This window comes from Drosophila pseudoobscura, chromosome 4 (genome assembly GCF_009870125.1).
Source record: "Drosophila pseudoobscura strain MV-25-SWS-2005 chromosome 4, UCI_Dpse_MV25, whole genome shotgun sequence".
Taxonomy (NCBI): Eukaryota; Metazoa; Arthropoda; class Insecta; order Diptera; family Drosophilidae; genus Drosophila; species Drosophila pseudoobscura.
Window position 1 is genome coordinate 12,141,892 of NC_046681.1, and position 10,164 is coordinate 12,152,055.

The following is a 10,164-nucleotide window of genomic DNA, read 5'->3' on the forward strand; positions in this document are numbered from 1 at the left end:
ATTTCGGTCCTCTTATCAATGGATTTAGTGATCTTGGCAGATCTTTAACCCGCTGCAGCGCTATCTCGATACATTCCCACTCAAACCCCTACAACTGATGATAACAAAATACTTCCAGGATAGAGCATTGTGATATTCAACGCAATTCCAGGTGGCTGGGTAGGTACCCAAATATCTTGATTATAATTTTCCATTAGGAACTCACACAGATATTTCTGTACCTACAGGCCTTGTCTATGGCTTTAAGGGAATTATTCCCAAGGAGGATGGAGGGTTACCAAAAACTTTAACCCACTGCGGCGTTATCGCGAAACATTCCCACTCGAAGATCCAGTATCTACAACTGATGATATTACAATACTTCTAGAGCTTGAGTATTGTGAAAGTAAATGCGATTCCATATGGTTAGGTAGGTACCCAAATATCTTGATTATAATTTTCCATTAGGAACTCACACAGATATTTCTGTACCTACAGGAATTGTTTATAGCTTTAAGGGCCCAATATCCAAGGAAGATGAAGAACGCCGAAAACGAGGAATCACAACGTTTCTGTGCAAAATGTAGAAAATATGGATAAAAGGTATATGATCTTGGAGCTGGGATAGACGATGATACCTCTCAAAGAATTATCATTTCAATTACATATTCATTTTTGCAGGAAATACTCTTATTTTAATTGAAATTTGTCGTTGCACTCCACTCGTGCCGTGCATTTTTAATGAGAGATTCAACAACCTTTCAGCATATTTGCATAAAATATTCATTTGAATTATTAATATTGGAAACGTGTTGGTGGGGCGATTAACATCAATTGGATTAAGTACATAAATCATTGCATATAAAAAGGTTTAAGATCCAATTTACAAATTTTAAAGATATAAAAATAGTAATATTTTGCAGCCCACTTTCAAACTTAAATCAGTCAACCTATTGGACATGGATGGACGCTTTGTTAGCCCCCAAAGAATACCCAAAGGTAAGATCACTTTAGTGAAGTTTTAAGAATTCTTTAACTCATATTTTTCCCTTACTTTTGTAGATTTTTCATATGTGAAAGTCAACGCTATTCCATGTGGTTAGGTGGGTACCTAAATATCTTAATTATAATTTTCCGTTAGGAACTTACAAAGGTATTTTTGTACCGACAGGCCTTTTCTGTGGCGCTAAAAGCATAATTCTGGTGTTTGGCCTACATCTATACATCTATAACCCTTTGCATATTTGAATTGGAATTTCAATTGGATTAACTAAATAAATCATTGAATATACGCAAATATTTATAATTACAATTATAAAAATGTAACTCTGATATGAGCTCGTATTTATTACATTTTAAAATAATAAAAAAAATATTATATACATATACACAAATTTATTTATTCTGAAACCCACTTTCAAATTAAAATGCAAAACTCTGAAGCCATCAACGCCCCATTAGTCTTCCCCTCGATCTTATCGGTTCACTGCACATTTGATTATATTCCAGATGGGCACTCAGACATCATCCAAAAGGTTATTTTTAAAATATTACCAATTGAGTGCGAGTGCGTATCGCATCTTTTTCCTTCCGCTTGTGTTACTAATTTTAATCATCCAGCAAAACTCAGCAGAGAAAACAGACAGACAGATCTCCCACAGCTCTTCGGTATAACAGATTATAACAGTCATTCCGATTATAACAGCTCACCTGAGCTGAGCTTTAAGCTTGGACGATCGGTCTGCCAGAGTATATTATGCTCGTCTTCGAGCACAGATCTTGCACTCAGCGCCCAAAGCTCGTATCGAACGGTTATAAAAGCGGAGATCGAACCGAATAAAGTACTTCCGAACAAATTCAAATAAACAAACACAGTATGTATTCCATAAGATTGGTGAGCCTAGGGCTAGTCTTGTGCCTGATAAGCTGCTGGAGCTGGAGTGCATTGGCCAAGCTCGAAGAGAAATTCTCGTGGAAGCAACTGGCCTTCGACTGGCCCAGCCCAGAGGCGGAGGCGGAGGCCAAAGCAACTGGACACTACATCGAGGAAAATAACCTGCCGCTGGGCGTGGAGCGTTGGCAAAACAGAATCTTTGTCACTGTGCCAAGGTAAATTACCAAATACATACATATATTTTCATTTTATAGGATTCAACAGACCGAAAACCAATTTGTGATTACCTCTTCCATTACCTTACCATTTTTGGTTGTTTTGTTGGTAATTAAATGTCAAGCTAGACTTGCAAAATCACTGACTGGCTCCATAAACCGGTTTCCCAGTTGGCTAGGGTAACTTTAAACGTTTATTTTCCTTTGTCTATTTTGCATTTTAAATTGTAGTTTCTAAATGCAAATGCTCATTGGAAATTGATTTATAATTAATAAGAGAAAACATTCAAATGGTAAAGTAAACACTTGGTCGGATTTAATTAGAGCCTTTTCACAGAAAAGGTCAGAACGATCACAGCGTGACGTCAGCACTAGGGGGGTTTACCCTCGACTCAATAGAGATTCGATCCCAAAAGGCACATAAATTTGTGATTATTTTTTGGGAGCTCTGACTAATCAAAACAAGAACAAATTTTTAGGGAATTATCAGTAGGATGACACACAAATAGTACAAATTTCCAGTTCAGTTCTGAAATGGTATATGCATATATAATCAACTCCCAAACAATCTGAGAAATCCCAAGGGTTTCTTTAATAGATTTAAAAATTTTTCTAGATCTCTGTCTTTAAAATATGAAACCCAATCTCTAATATCTATCCCTTCCCCAGATGGAAGGCCGGTGTTGCTGCCACCCTCAACTACATTGATCTCACATCAACGGAGAAGTCACCAAAACTTCATCCCTATCCCAGCTGGGAGGCCAACAAATTGCCCATCGATGTGCAACCTCAAGAACAAAAGACACCCTCGGGTGGACGGCTAGATGCTGACAAGGCTCAGGATGCTGGCATACAGTTGAAGGACAACTCCACCATCATTTCCACATTCCGAATTCAGGTCGATGTGTGCGATCGTCTGTGGGTACTGGATACGGGTCTGGCTGATATTCTGGGCAGTCCCAAGAAGATTACACCGAATACCATCCTGATCTTTGATCTTAAGACTGATACATTGCTGCGTCGTTTCACCATTCCGGCTGATCAGTCCAAGGAGGATTCGTTCTTTGCCAATATAGTGAGTAAATAATGAAGAAATATTGACTTACTTATACTAAGGAGTATGTTCCATTAACAGGTTGTGGATGCTGATCGTTCAGAGTGCCAAGATGCCTTTGCCTATGTCCCCGACTTGGGTGCCTATGGTGTGATTGTGTACTCCCTCCGGAACGACAAGTCCTATCGCGTCAAGCACAACTTCTTCCACTTTGATCCGCTGCAGGGTGATTTCAATGTGGGTGGCGTTAACTTCCAGTGGACGGATGGAGTCTTTGGCCTGGCCGTGGGTCCCATGAATCCGGATCACTCCAAGGATATCTACTTCCATGCTCTGGCCAGTACCAAGGAGTTCAAGGTGTCCAACCGAGTGCTGCAAAACGAGTCGCATGTGACCGGTGGCGATTCCTACTATGACTTCAAGTATGTGGGAGATCGCGGCATGAATGGACAGTCCACCGCCGAAGTCTTCGATCCGGAAACCGGTGTCATCTTCTACACGCAAGTAAACAAGGATGCCATCGCCTGCTGGAACATCAAGCGTCCCTACACGCCCGACACTCAGGGCCTCATTGATTCCGATTCTCACACCTTGGTCTTCCCCAACGACTTGAAGATTGATAATGAGGGCACCATCTGGGTTCTGTCCGACAAGATGCCAACGTATTTGTACAAGGAGCTGGATCCGTCGGCCGTCAACTACCGCATATTGATGGGCAACAACCGCGATCTCATCAAGGGTACACCGTGCGAAATGTAAGCAGCAGCCGTTTCGGGCATTTGTTGTGTGATTTGTGTCGCGGCGCATATTTGTATTTACATATGACATTATTTTCGGTTAGTAAGTCAGCTTAATAAACTATTCCCAATGTGATTAATTGCGTGCATGGGTTCTTAAGTTAAATGTCAGACTTCAGCAGATTGTCGGCCAGTTGCACCTTCTCTCCCGGCTTGAAGGCGGGCATGCCCAGGTAGGGGCAGGTAGAACAACGAAAGGCGTCGCCCAAATAGCACTGGAAATACAAAGATCAAAATAATTATGAATACGATAGGAAATCCGGGGATTAACATACATTTCCGCAGCTGGATTTGGCGTTTTCAGAGGCCGTTGCGGTTTGTTTCTCGCTCTCCAGCTCTTCGGCCAGGCCGCAGGAGCAGTTCTTGCAGGCCTTGCGCTTGCCTGTGGTGCTGCACACTTTCAGACCAGCCGGGTCTGGCTTCTGTTTGTCCTCCTCATCCAGCAGGTCTTCCTCGTCGATCAGCTCCTCATCATCGCCGCTGATTTTCCACACATTCAGAGCGCTGGCGTTCTTCTTGGCAAACGACAGCCTGGCCGAGGAACCAGTCTCGTAGCCGGGCTTCTCTGCTGTCAGTGTATCTGTACCCTCGCTGCAGTTAATGAACCCAGACAGTTTGATTTCCTGCAGCAAGCTGCTGGCGGGCCCAATGAAGGAAAACAAATGGAGTTTTCCACTGGGCTTCAGCATGTGCAGCAGCTTTACGTAATTGTCGGTGAGCTGGGCGCACTCAATGACAATCAGGTCGAAGCTGGAGTTGGCGTAGGAGGCTGAAATTCGATGCAAGTCGCTAATGAATATGCTGACTCACAGGCAAAACTCACACGGAGCACCAATCTCACACGCAACTTACAAAACGAAAGGCGATGCACATTTTCCACAGCCACCTCGCCCCCGGTGGCTGTTTTCAGCTGTTCCACACGCTTGTCTAGATCGGCGCTATCAGTCCATATGTATAGAGATTTTTGCAGACCCTTAAATTGCTCCATTATCACTGTTTCTAGAATGTTTTTTTAAGTTTTTTAGCACCGCTGTTTGATTTCACAAGTATTAGAGATGGCCGAATGAACAAAAGTGACATCGATTGTAGGTACCGATAGTGTAAGAAGTGATATTCACTGCACTGTTCACGCACTATCACATCCTGCTCGTATATGTTTTACGGTTGGTAGAGTATTAGGAATCTTTTTGAAGAAGCTTGTCCAACAATATAGAATATACGAATATAATTTCATACATGACTTCACCTTGGATTATTTGTTCATTAGGGTATTCAAGGTGCGACGTGCAACTTCAATCAAACAGGATGAATGAATCTTTTCCATCACGAACAAGACAGCAAATCCCAAAAAAAGAGAGAGATAGATAGAAGAGCTGCGCGCCTAAGTTTGAATTTGAATGATTGAAAAGGATATATACGCAGTCCCTTTGAGCGAAAGTTAAAAACCTTCGTATGGAGTTTTCTATACCCTACGTTCTTTAATATAACTTTAAACTGAAATTTAATAGATTGATCAAATTAATGAAATTTTCCATTATATACCGATACACCCCCTTAATATACAAAAAATTTCAAGTCAATTTCCACGTCACATTATTTATACAAGTTGATAATATACCGTACACCGTACCGCCACCGCCCCCTCTGTTCGATGGTAGAAAGAATAAAAGCGATATCGATTGTAGCTACCGATGGTATAAGAAGTGATATTCACTGCAGTGATATTTTCACTCACGAGATGGATCACGAGCTGTGGAATTTAAGCATTCAACACAAATATTTCCAGGCAAGGAAAATTGTACAACCACAACTATACCACAATTAAAGACACTAATAAATATTCAATGAAAGTTGTGTACCACGTTTGCCAAAACCAAATGCCAATTTTCATTCTTAACCTACAGCCCCTATTTTGAAGCCAAGCACGTATTGCACTTTCCCACGGACATCATTAAATATTAATGGGTCAGAAGGGTCAAAGGGTAGCTTGATTTTTGAATATCAAATGAGGGCGCGAGAATCGATACATTTTATGAGTGTTGGTAAACGGGTGGAATAGTTGGTAGTTCAGTAAACTGCTGCTGAAAGTAGCTATATTTAAATTTCTAGCTAAAGACCTTCGTCTTATTCAGCGCCCTATACTAAATAATTAGATTTGTATTAAAATATTCAGAAGTGACAGTATATCGCCACAAAAAACATTTAGCTATAAAATAGCTGCCTCGCCATATCCCTCTTTTGTACAATCCTAGTGTTGTTAAGAGGTGAAGATATCGCCGGTAGGTGTCAACTATCGTAAATAACAAACCATCGAAGTATCGATACAACATCCTCTCATAGTCGCTTTTTTTAGTTGTAGCTATTATAAATATAACTCAAGCGCTAGTTGCAGCGTTAAACAGAAGCCAGCCGCTACAACCGCTAGTCGCTAGTCAAGTGCTTTTCAAAATACAAATATGTGATTACGGCGTCCAGTACAAAAATTAAATCTCCATCATCGAAACCGAGCTCCGAGTCCGCGACCAAGAGGAAGAGAGAGAGTGAGTGCGTGAGAGAAACGACAGCTGCTGGCCGTGTGTGTTGGTGCAGGATAACAAATACAAAACATACAACAACAACAAATAGTACACAAAAAGTGCCAAAGTTTTTAACAAATTTGCCAAAAAAAAAAATCAAAAGAAAAGCACCAACCAAAAGCCAGCAAACCATTCAATTTCATAGAATTCAATGCAGAAGACATGTGCATAAATGAAGAGCTACAACCAATTTAATTTGAACGCCGCCGCCCCGCCCGCCATTGCCTACGAGAACGCAGCCGCAGCAGCAGCCCTCAATTCAAACAGTTCGCCCCTCGATCACAATCAGCAGCAACGTCAGGATATGCCGCACTTTGGACTGGGCAGCGGTCCTCAGCCGCCGCCGCCGCCGTCGCAGCAGCAGCAAGTGCACCATCAGCAGCAGCAGCAGCAACAACAGCAACAGCAGCAGCAACAACAAATGCAATTGTCCATGTTGCCGGGTCCGTACCGGCCGCACATCGAGGAAAAGAAACTGACGCGCGATGCCATGGAGAAGTACATGAGGGAGCGCAACGATATGGTCATCGTGATACTCCATGCCAAGGTGCGATATGATTTCGGGATTTCAGGTTGCTCTCGGGGGGAGTTCAAGGATTAGACTAAGGTTAAACAGGTGCCCATTAGTGGTATTAAACTGCGTCAGAAAAGTTAAGGGCTCCAGAATTATTAATTGCGGTTGGAAATAGTTGTGGAAGTGCTCTTAAAGGTAAAGGATTTATAAGATCTTAAAAGCAATGCCGGAAATTGCTTTAAAAATAAGGGATAAGGCAGAAAATCTTAATGGCTATCAAAGGAGTGCAAATATGGAATGTTTTGTAGGATCTACTGAGAAAAGAGCTTAGGGATTTTATATTTGAACAGATGCTAAATGGTCCTTGTCTTCATATAACCTGCTACCATCTCGAGAAAACCTGGAGATCTTTTATCCGTTTGAAATATATTACCCCTTTCAGCCAACCATTAAACCAGGACCGCTTTCATATGATCCTACAAGTATATATATTTTCAAAAATATATACCCATTCTGATGGGTCAATCAGAACCACCTCCTCCGCGAACACCCCCCTAAGGTGTCCGATTCGTTTGTCCACTTTAAAGTGTTACATTTTTGCGGTTTTAGCGAAAAGTAGAGACAAAAAAAATGAGAAAAAAATTGTCGCGGTTGCTTTTTAGTGGTGGCGATCTTCAAGCGGCGGCGGCAACTGCCGCCAAATGGGAATCCTTCACACTCGACTGCATCCAAATTGAGCAACGCGCTCGTGGTTCGCCCTGGTCCGGTCCGAGCCGGGCCGGTGCGGTCCGAGCCGCAATGAAAATAATTGAAATTAATTACAGAAAATTAACAAAGCTGCATAGCTTGCGGTTTTGATACGATTTGCCGATAATCCGAGTACCAATTTGTGCTAATTGAATTTACCCTCTGTCGCGTGTTTCCAGGTGGCCCAGAAGTCCTATGGCAATGAGAAGCGCTTCTTCTGCCCTCCGCCCTGCATCTATCTGTTTGGCAGCGGCTGGCGGCGGCGCTACGAGGAGATGCTGCAGCAGGGCGAGGGCGAGCAGGGGGCCCAGCTGTGCGCCTTCATTGGCATCGGGAGCAGTGACCAGGATATGCAGCAGCTGGATCTCAACGGCAAGCAATACTGTGCGGCCAAGACCCTGTTCATTTCGGACTCGGATAAGCGCAAACACTTTATGCTGTCGGTGAAGATGTTCTATGGAAATGGCCACGACATCGGTGTGTTCAACTCGAAACGGATCAAGGTGATATCGAAGCCGTCCAAGAAGAAGCAGTCACTGAAGAACGCCGACCTGTGCATAGCCAGCGGCACCAATGTGGCCCTCTTCAATCGCCTGCGCTCACAGACCGTCTCCACGCGGTATCTGCATGTGGAGAACGGACACTTTCATGCCTCGTCCACCCAATGGGGGGCATTCACGATACATCTGCTCGACGACAACGAATCGGAGTCGGAGGAGTTTCAGGTGCGCGATGGCTATATCCATTACGGTGCCACAGTCAAGCTGGTTTGCTCAGTGACGGGTATGGCTCTGCCGCGTCTCATCATACGGAAGGTGGACAAGCAGATGGCTCTGCTGGAGGCCGATGATCCTGTCTCGCAGCTCCACAAATGTGCCTTCTACATGAAGGACACGGATCGCATGTATCTGTGTCTGTCGCAGGAGAAGATTATCCAATTCCAGGCCACACCGTGTCCCAAGGAACCGAACAAGGAGATGATCAATGATGGTGCCTGTTGGACAATCATTTCCACGGACAAGGCGGAGTATCAGTTCTACGAGGGCATGGGTCCTGTGGCGTAAGTCAAAGCTTCTCTGCTCCTTGATTGTTGGGGTATTATTGCAGTTTTGTTTTTCTTGTAGTTCTCCTGTCACACCTGTGCCCATTGTCAACTCTCTGAATCTGAATGGCGGCGGCGATGTGGCCATGCTGGAGCTGAGCGGCGACAACTTTACGCCCCATCTGCAGGTGTGGTTCGGTGATGTGGAGGCCGAGACCATGTATCGCTGTACGGAGACGCTGCTCTGTGTGGTGCCAGAGATTTCACAGTTTCGCGGCGAATGGCTTTGGGTAGGTGTCTCCCAAGAAACACTCTACCATTTGTATCTCTATCTATATCTATGCGTTTGATAGGTACGCCAGCCCACACAGGTGCCCATTTCGTTGGTGCGCAACGATGGCATTATCTATGCCACGGGCCTGACATTCACCTATACCCCTGAGCCGGGACCGCGGCCACATTGCAACACCCAGGCTGAGGATGTGATGCGAACACGGCACAACAACAATAACAACATCACGAGCATCAGCAACAACAATAATGCTGGATCGCCGGCGGGTGGCAGCTTGCAGCAGCAGCAGCAACAACAACAGCCACAGCAGCATCAGGCGCTGCCCTCCATCTCAGAAGTGCAATGGAATAGTCATGGTAGCGGCTTGTCCTGAGTGCAGGACTTTTGCATCCTACATTTATGCGTGCTAAGTTATTTATAGTTTTCATTAGAGTCCTTAGTTTGTAGATTGGCGATTTTTCTAATCCTAATTTTTCACTTCACATGACGCGAACAAACAATGCCTCCTCCCTAGACACACCAACCTATCCTAGAATCATCCTATATTTAGTGCTAGTACGGAACCAATAGATGTGTAAATGCGATACATAAAACACTTTGTATATAACTCGAAAGAGCCCACACTGACACGACGACACACATTATATATTTGTATAAAATATATACACTTGTAATTCTAGTTAAATATACAATTTTGTATAAGCATATAGAAGGATTTTTTTGGCAGCGGTTGAAATATTTTTGAAAACTTGTATTCTTGTGAATTTCCAAAGAAATGGCTCAAACGGGAAGACCCCAGCTAACAGAAAATACATATAATAATTCTTAAAAAAAAAAACAAACACATTCCATTGCCCCCCAGAAACACGATTTATTTTCTGTATATATAAATTTGGTGTTGGCCATATCTTTTGGAAATTCTCAACGATCAAAGAACCGCTCTATAATATTTTGTAACATATAAAAGACAAAAAAGGCGATTTGTTTTTAAGCTCAAACAATAAAATTAAAAAAAAAACAAGAACGGGAAACCGAAATTATGACAAAAGAAAAA

The 10,164-nt window shown here is 43.1% G+C and overlaps 3 protein-coding genes across 3 annotated transcripts; 2 read left to right on the forward strand and 1 right to left on the reverse strand.

The window, feature by feature from the left end:
• Positions 1 to 1,752: 1,752 nt before the first annotated feature.
• Positions 1,753 to 4,019, forward strand: yellow-c (L-dopachrome tautomerase yellow-c). Its single transcript, XM_001357319.4, has 3 exons — positions 1,753 to 2,088; positions 2,758 to 3,163; positions 3,224 to 4,019. Exons 1-3 carry the CDS (start codon positions 1,856 to 1,858, stop codon positions 3,899 to 3,901), a joined length of 1,317 nt encoding a protein of 438 aa, XP_001357355.3. The 5' UTR covers positions 1,753 to 1,855; the 3' UTR covers positions 3,902 to 4,019.
• CIAPIN1 (cytokine induced apoptosis inhibitor 1) lies at positions 3,925 to 5,018 on the reverse strand. Its single transcript, XM_001357318.4, has 3 exons — positions 4,792 to 5,018; positions 4,215 to 4,708; positions 3,925 to 4,154 (listed from the first exon to the last, which is right to left on the reverse strand). The coding sequence occupies exons 1-3, from the start codon at positions 4,925 to 4,927 to the stop codon at positions 4,041 to 4,043; spliced, it is 744 nt and encodes a 247-aa protein (XP_001357354.1). The 5' UTR covers positions 4,928 to 5,018; the 3' UTR covers positions 3,925 to 4,040.
• Positions 5,019 to 6,687: 1,669 nt separating this feature from the next.
• Positions 6,688 to 10,164, forward strand: Su(H) (recombining binding protein suppressor of hairless). Its single transcript, XM_002132307.3, has 4 exons — positions 6,688 to 7,062; positions 7,956 to 8,836; positions 8,901 to 9,108; positions 9,172 to 10,164. Exons 1-4 carry the CDS (start codon positions 6,688 to 6,690, stop codon positions 9,481 to 9,483), a joined length of 1,776 nt encoding a protein of 591 aa, XP_002132343.2. The 3' UTR covers positions 9,484 to 10,164.

What these genes read in the sequence shown, in the direction of transcription:
- yellow-c (XM_001357319.4), top strand. Translation starts at nt 1,856, where the DNA reads ATGTATTCCATAAGATTGGTGAGCCTAGGGCTAGTCTTGTGCCTGATA. An exon ending in ATCTTTGTCACTGTGCCAAG is followed by an intron (nt 2,089 to 2,757) that starts GTAAATTACCAA and finishes TCCCTTCCCCAG; the next exon opens with ATGGAAGGCCGGTGTTGCTG. An exon ending in ATTCGTTCTTTGCCAATATA is followed by an intron (nt 3,164 to 3,223) that starts GTGAGTAAATAA and finishes TTCCATTAACAG; the next exon opens with GTTGTGGATGCTGATCGTTC.
- CIAPIN1 (XM_001357318.4), bottom strand. Translation starts at nt 4,927, where the DNA reads ATGGAGCAATTTAAGGGTCTGCAAAAATCTCTATACATATGGACTGAT. An exon ending in TGTGCATCGCCTTTCGTTTT is followed by an intron (nt 4,709 to 4,791) that starts GTAAGTTGCGTG and finishes ATCGAATTTCAG; the next exon opens with CCTCCTACGCCAACTCCAGC. An exon ending in CCAAATCCAGCTGCGGAAAT is followed by an intron (nt 4,155 to 4,214) that starts GTATGTTAATCC and finishes TTGTATTTCCAG; the next exon opens with TGCTATTTGGGCGACGCCTT.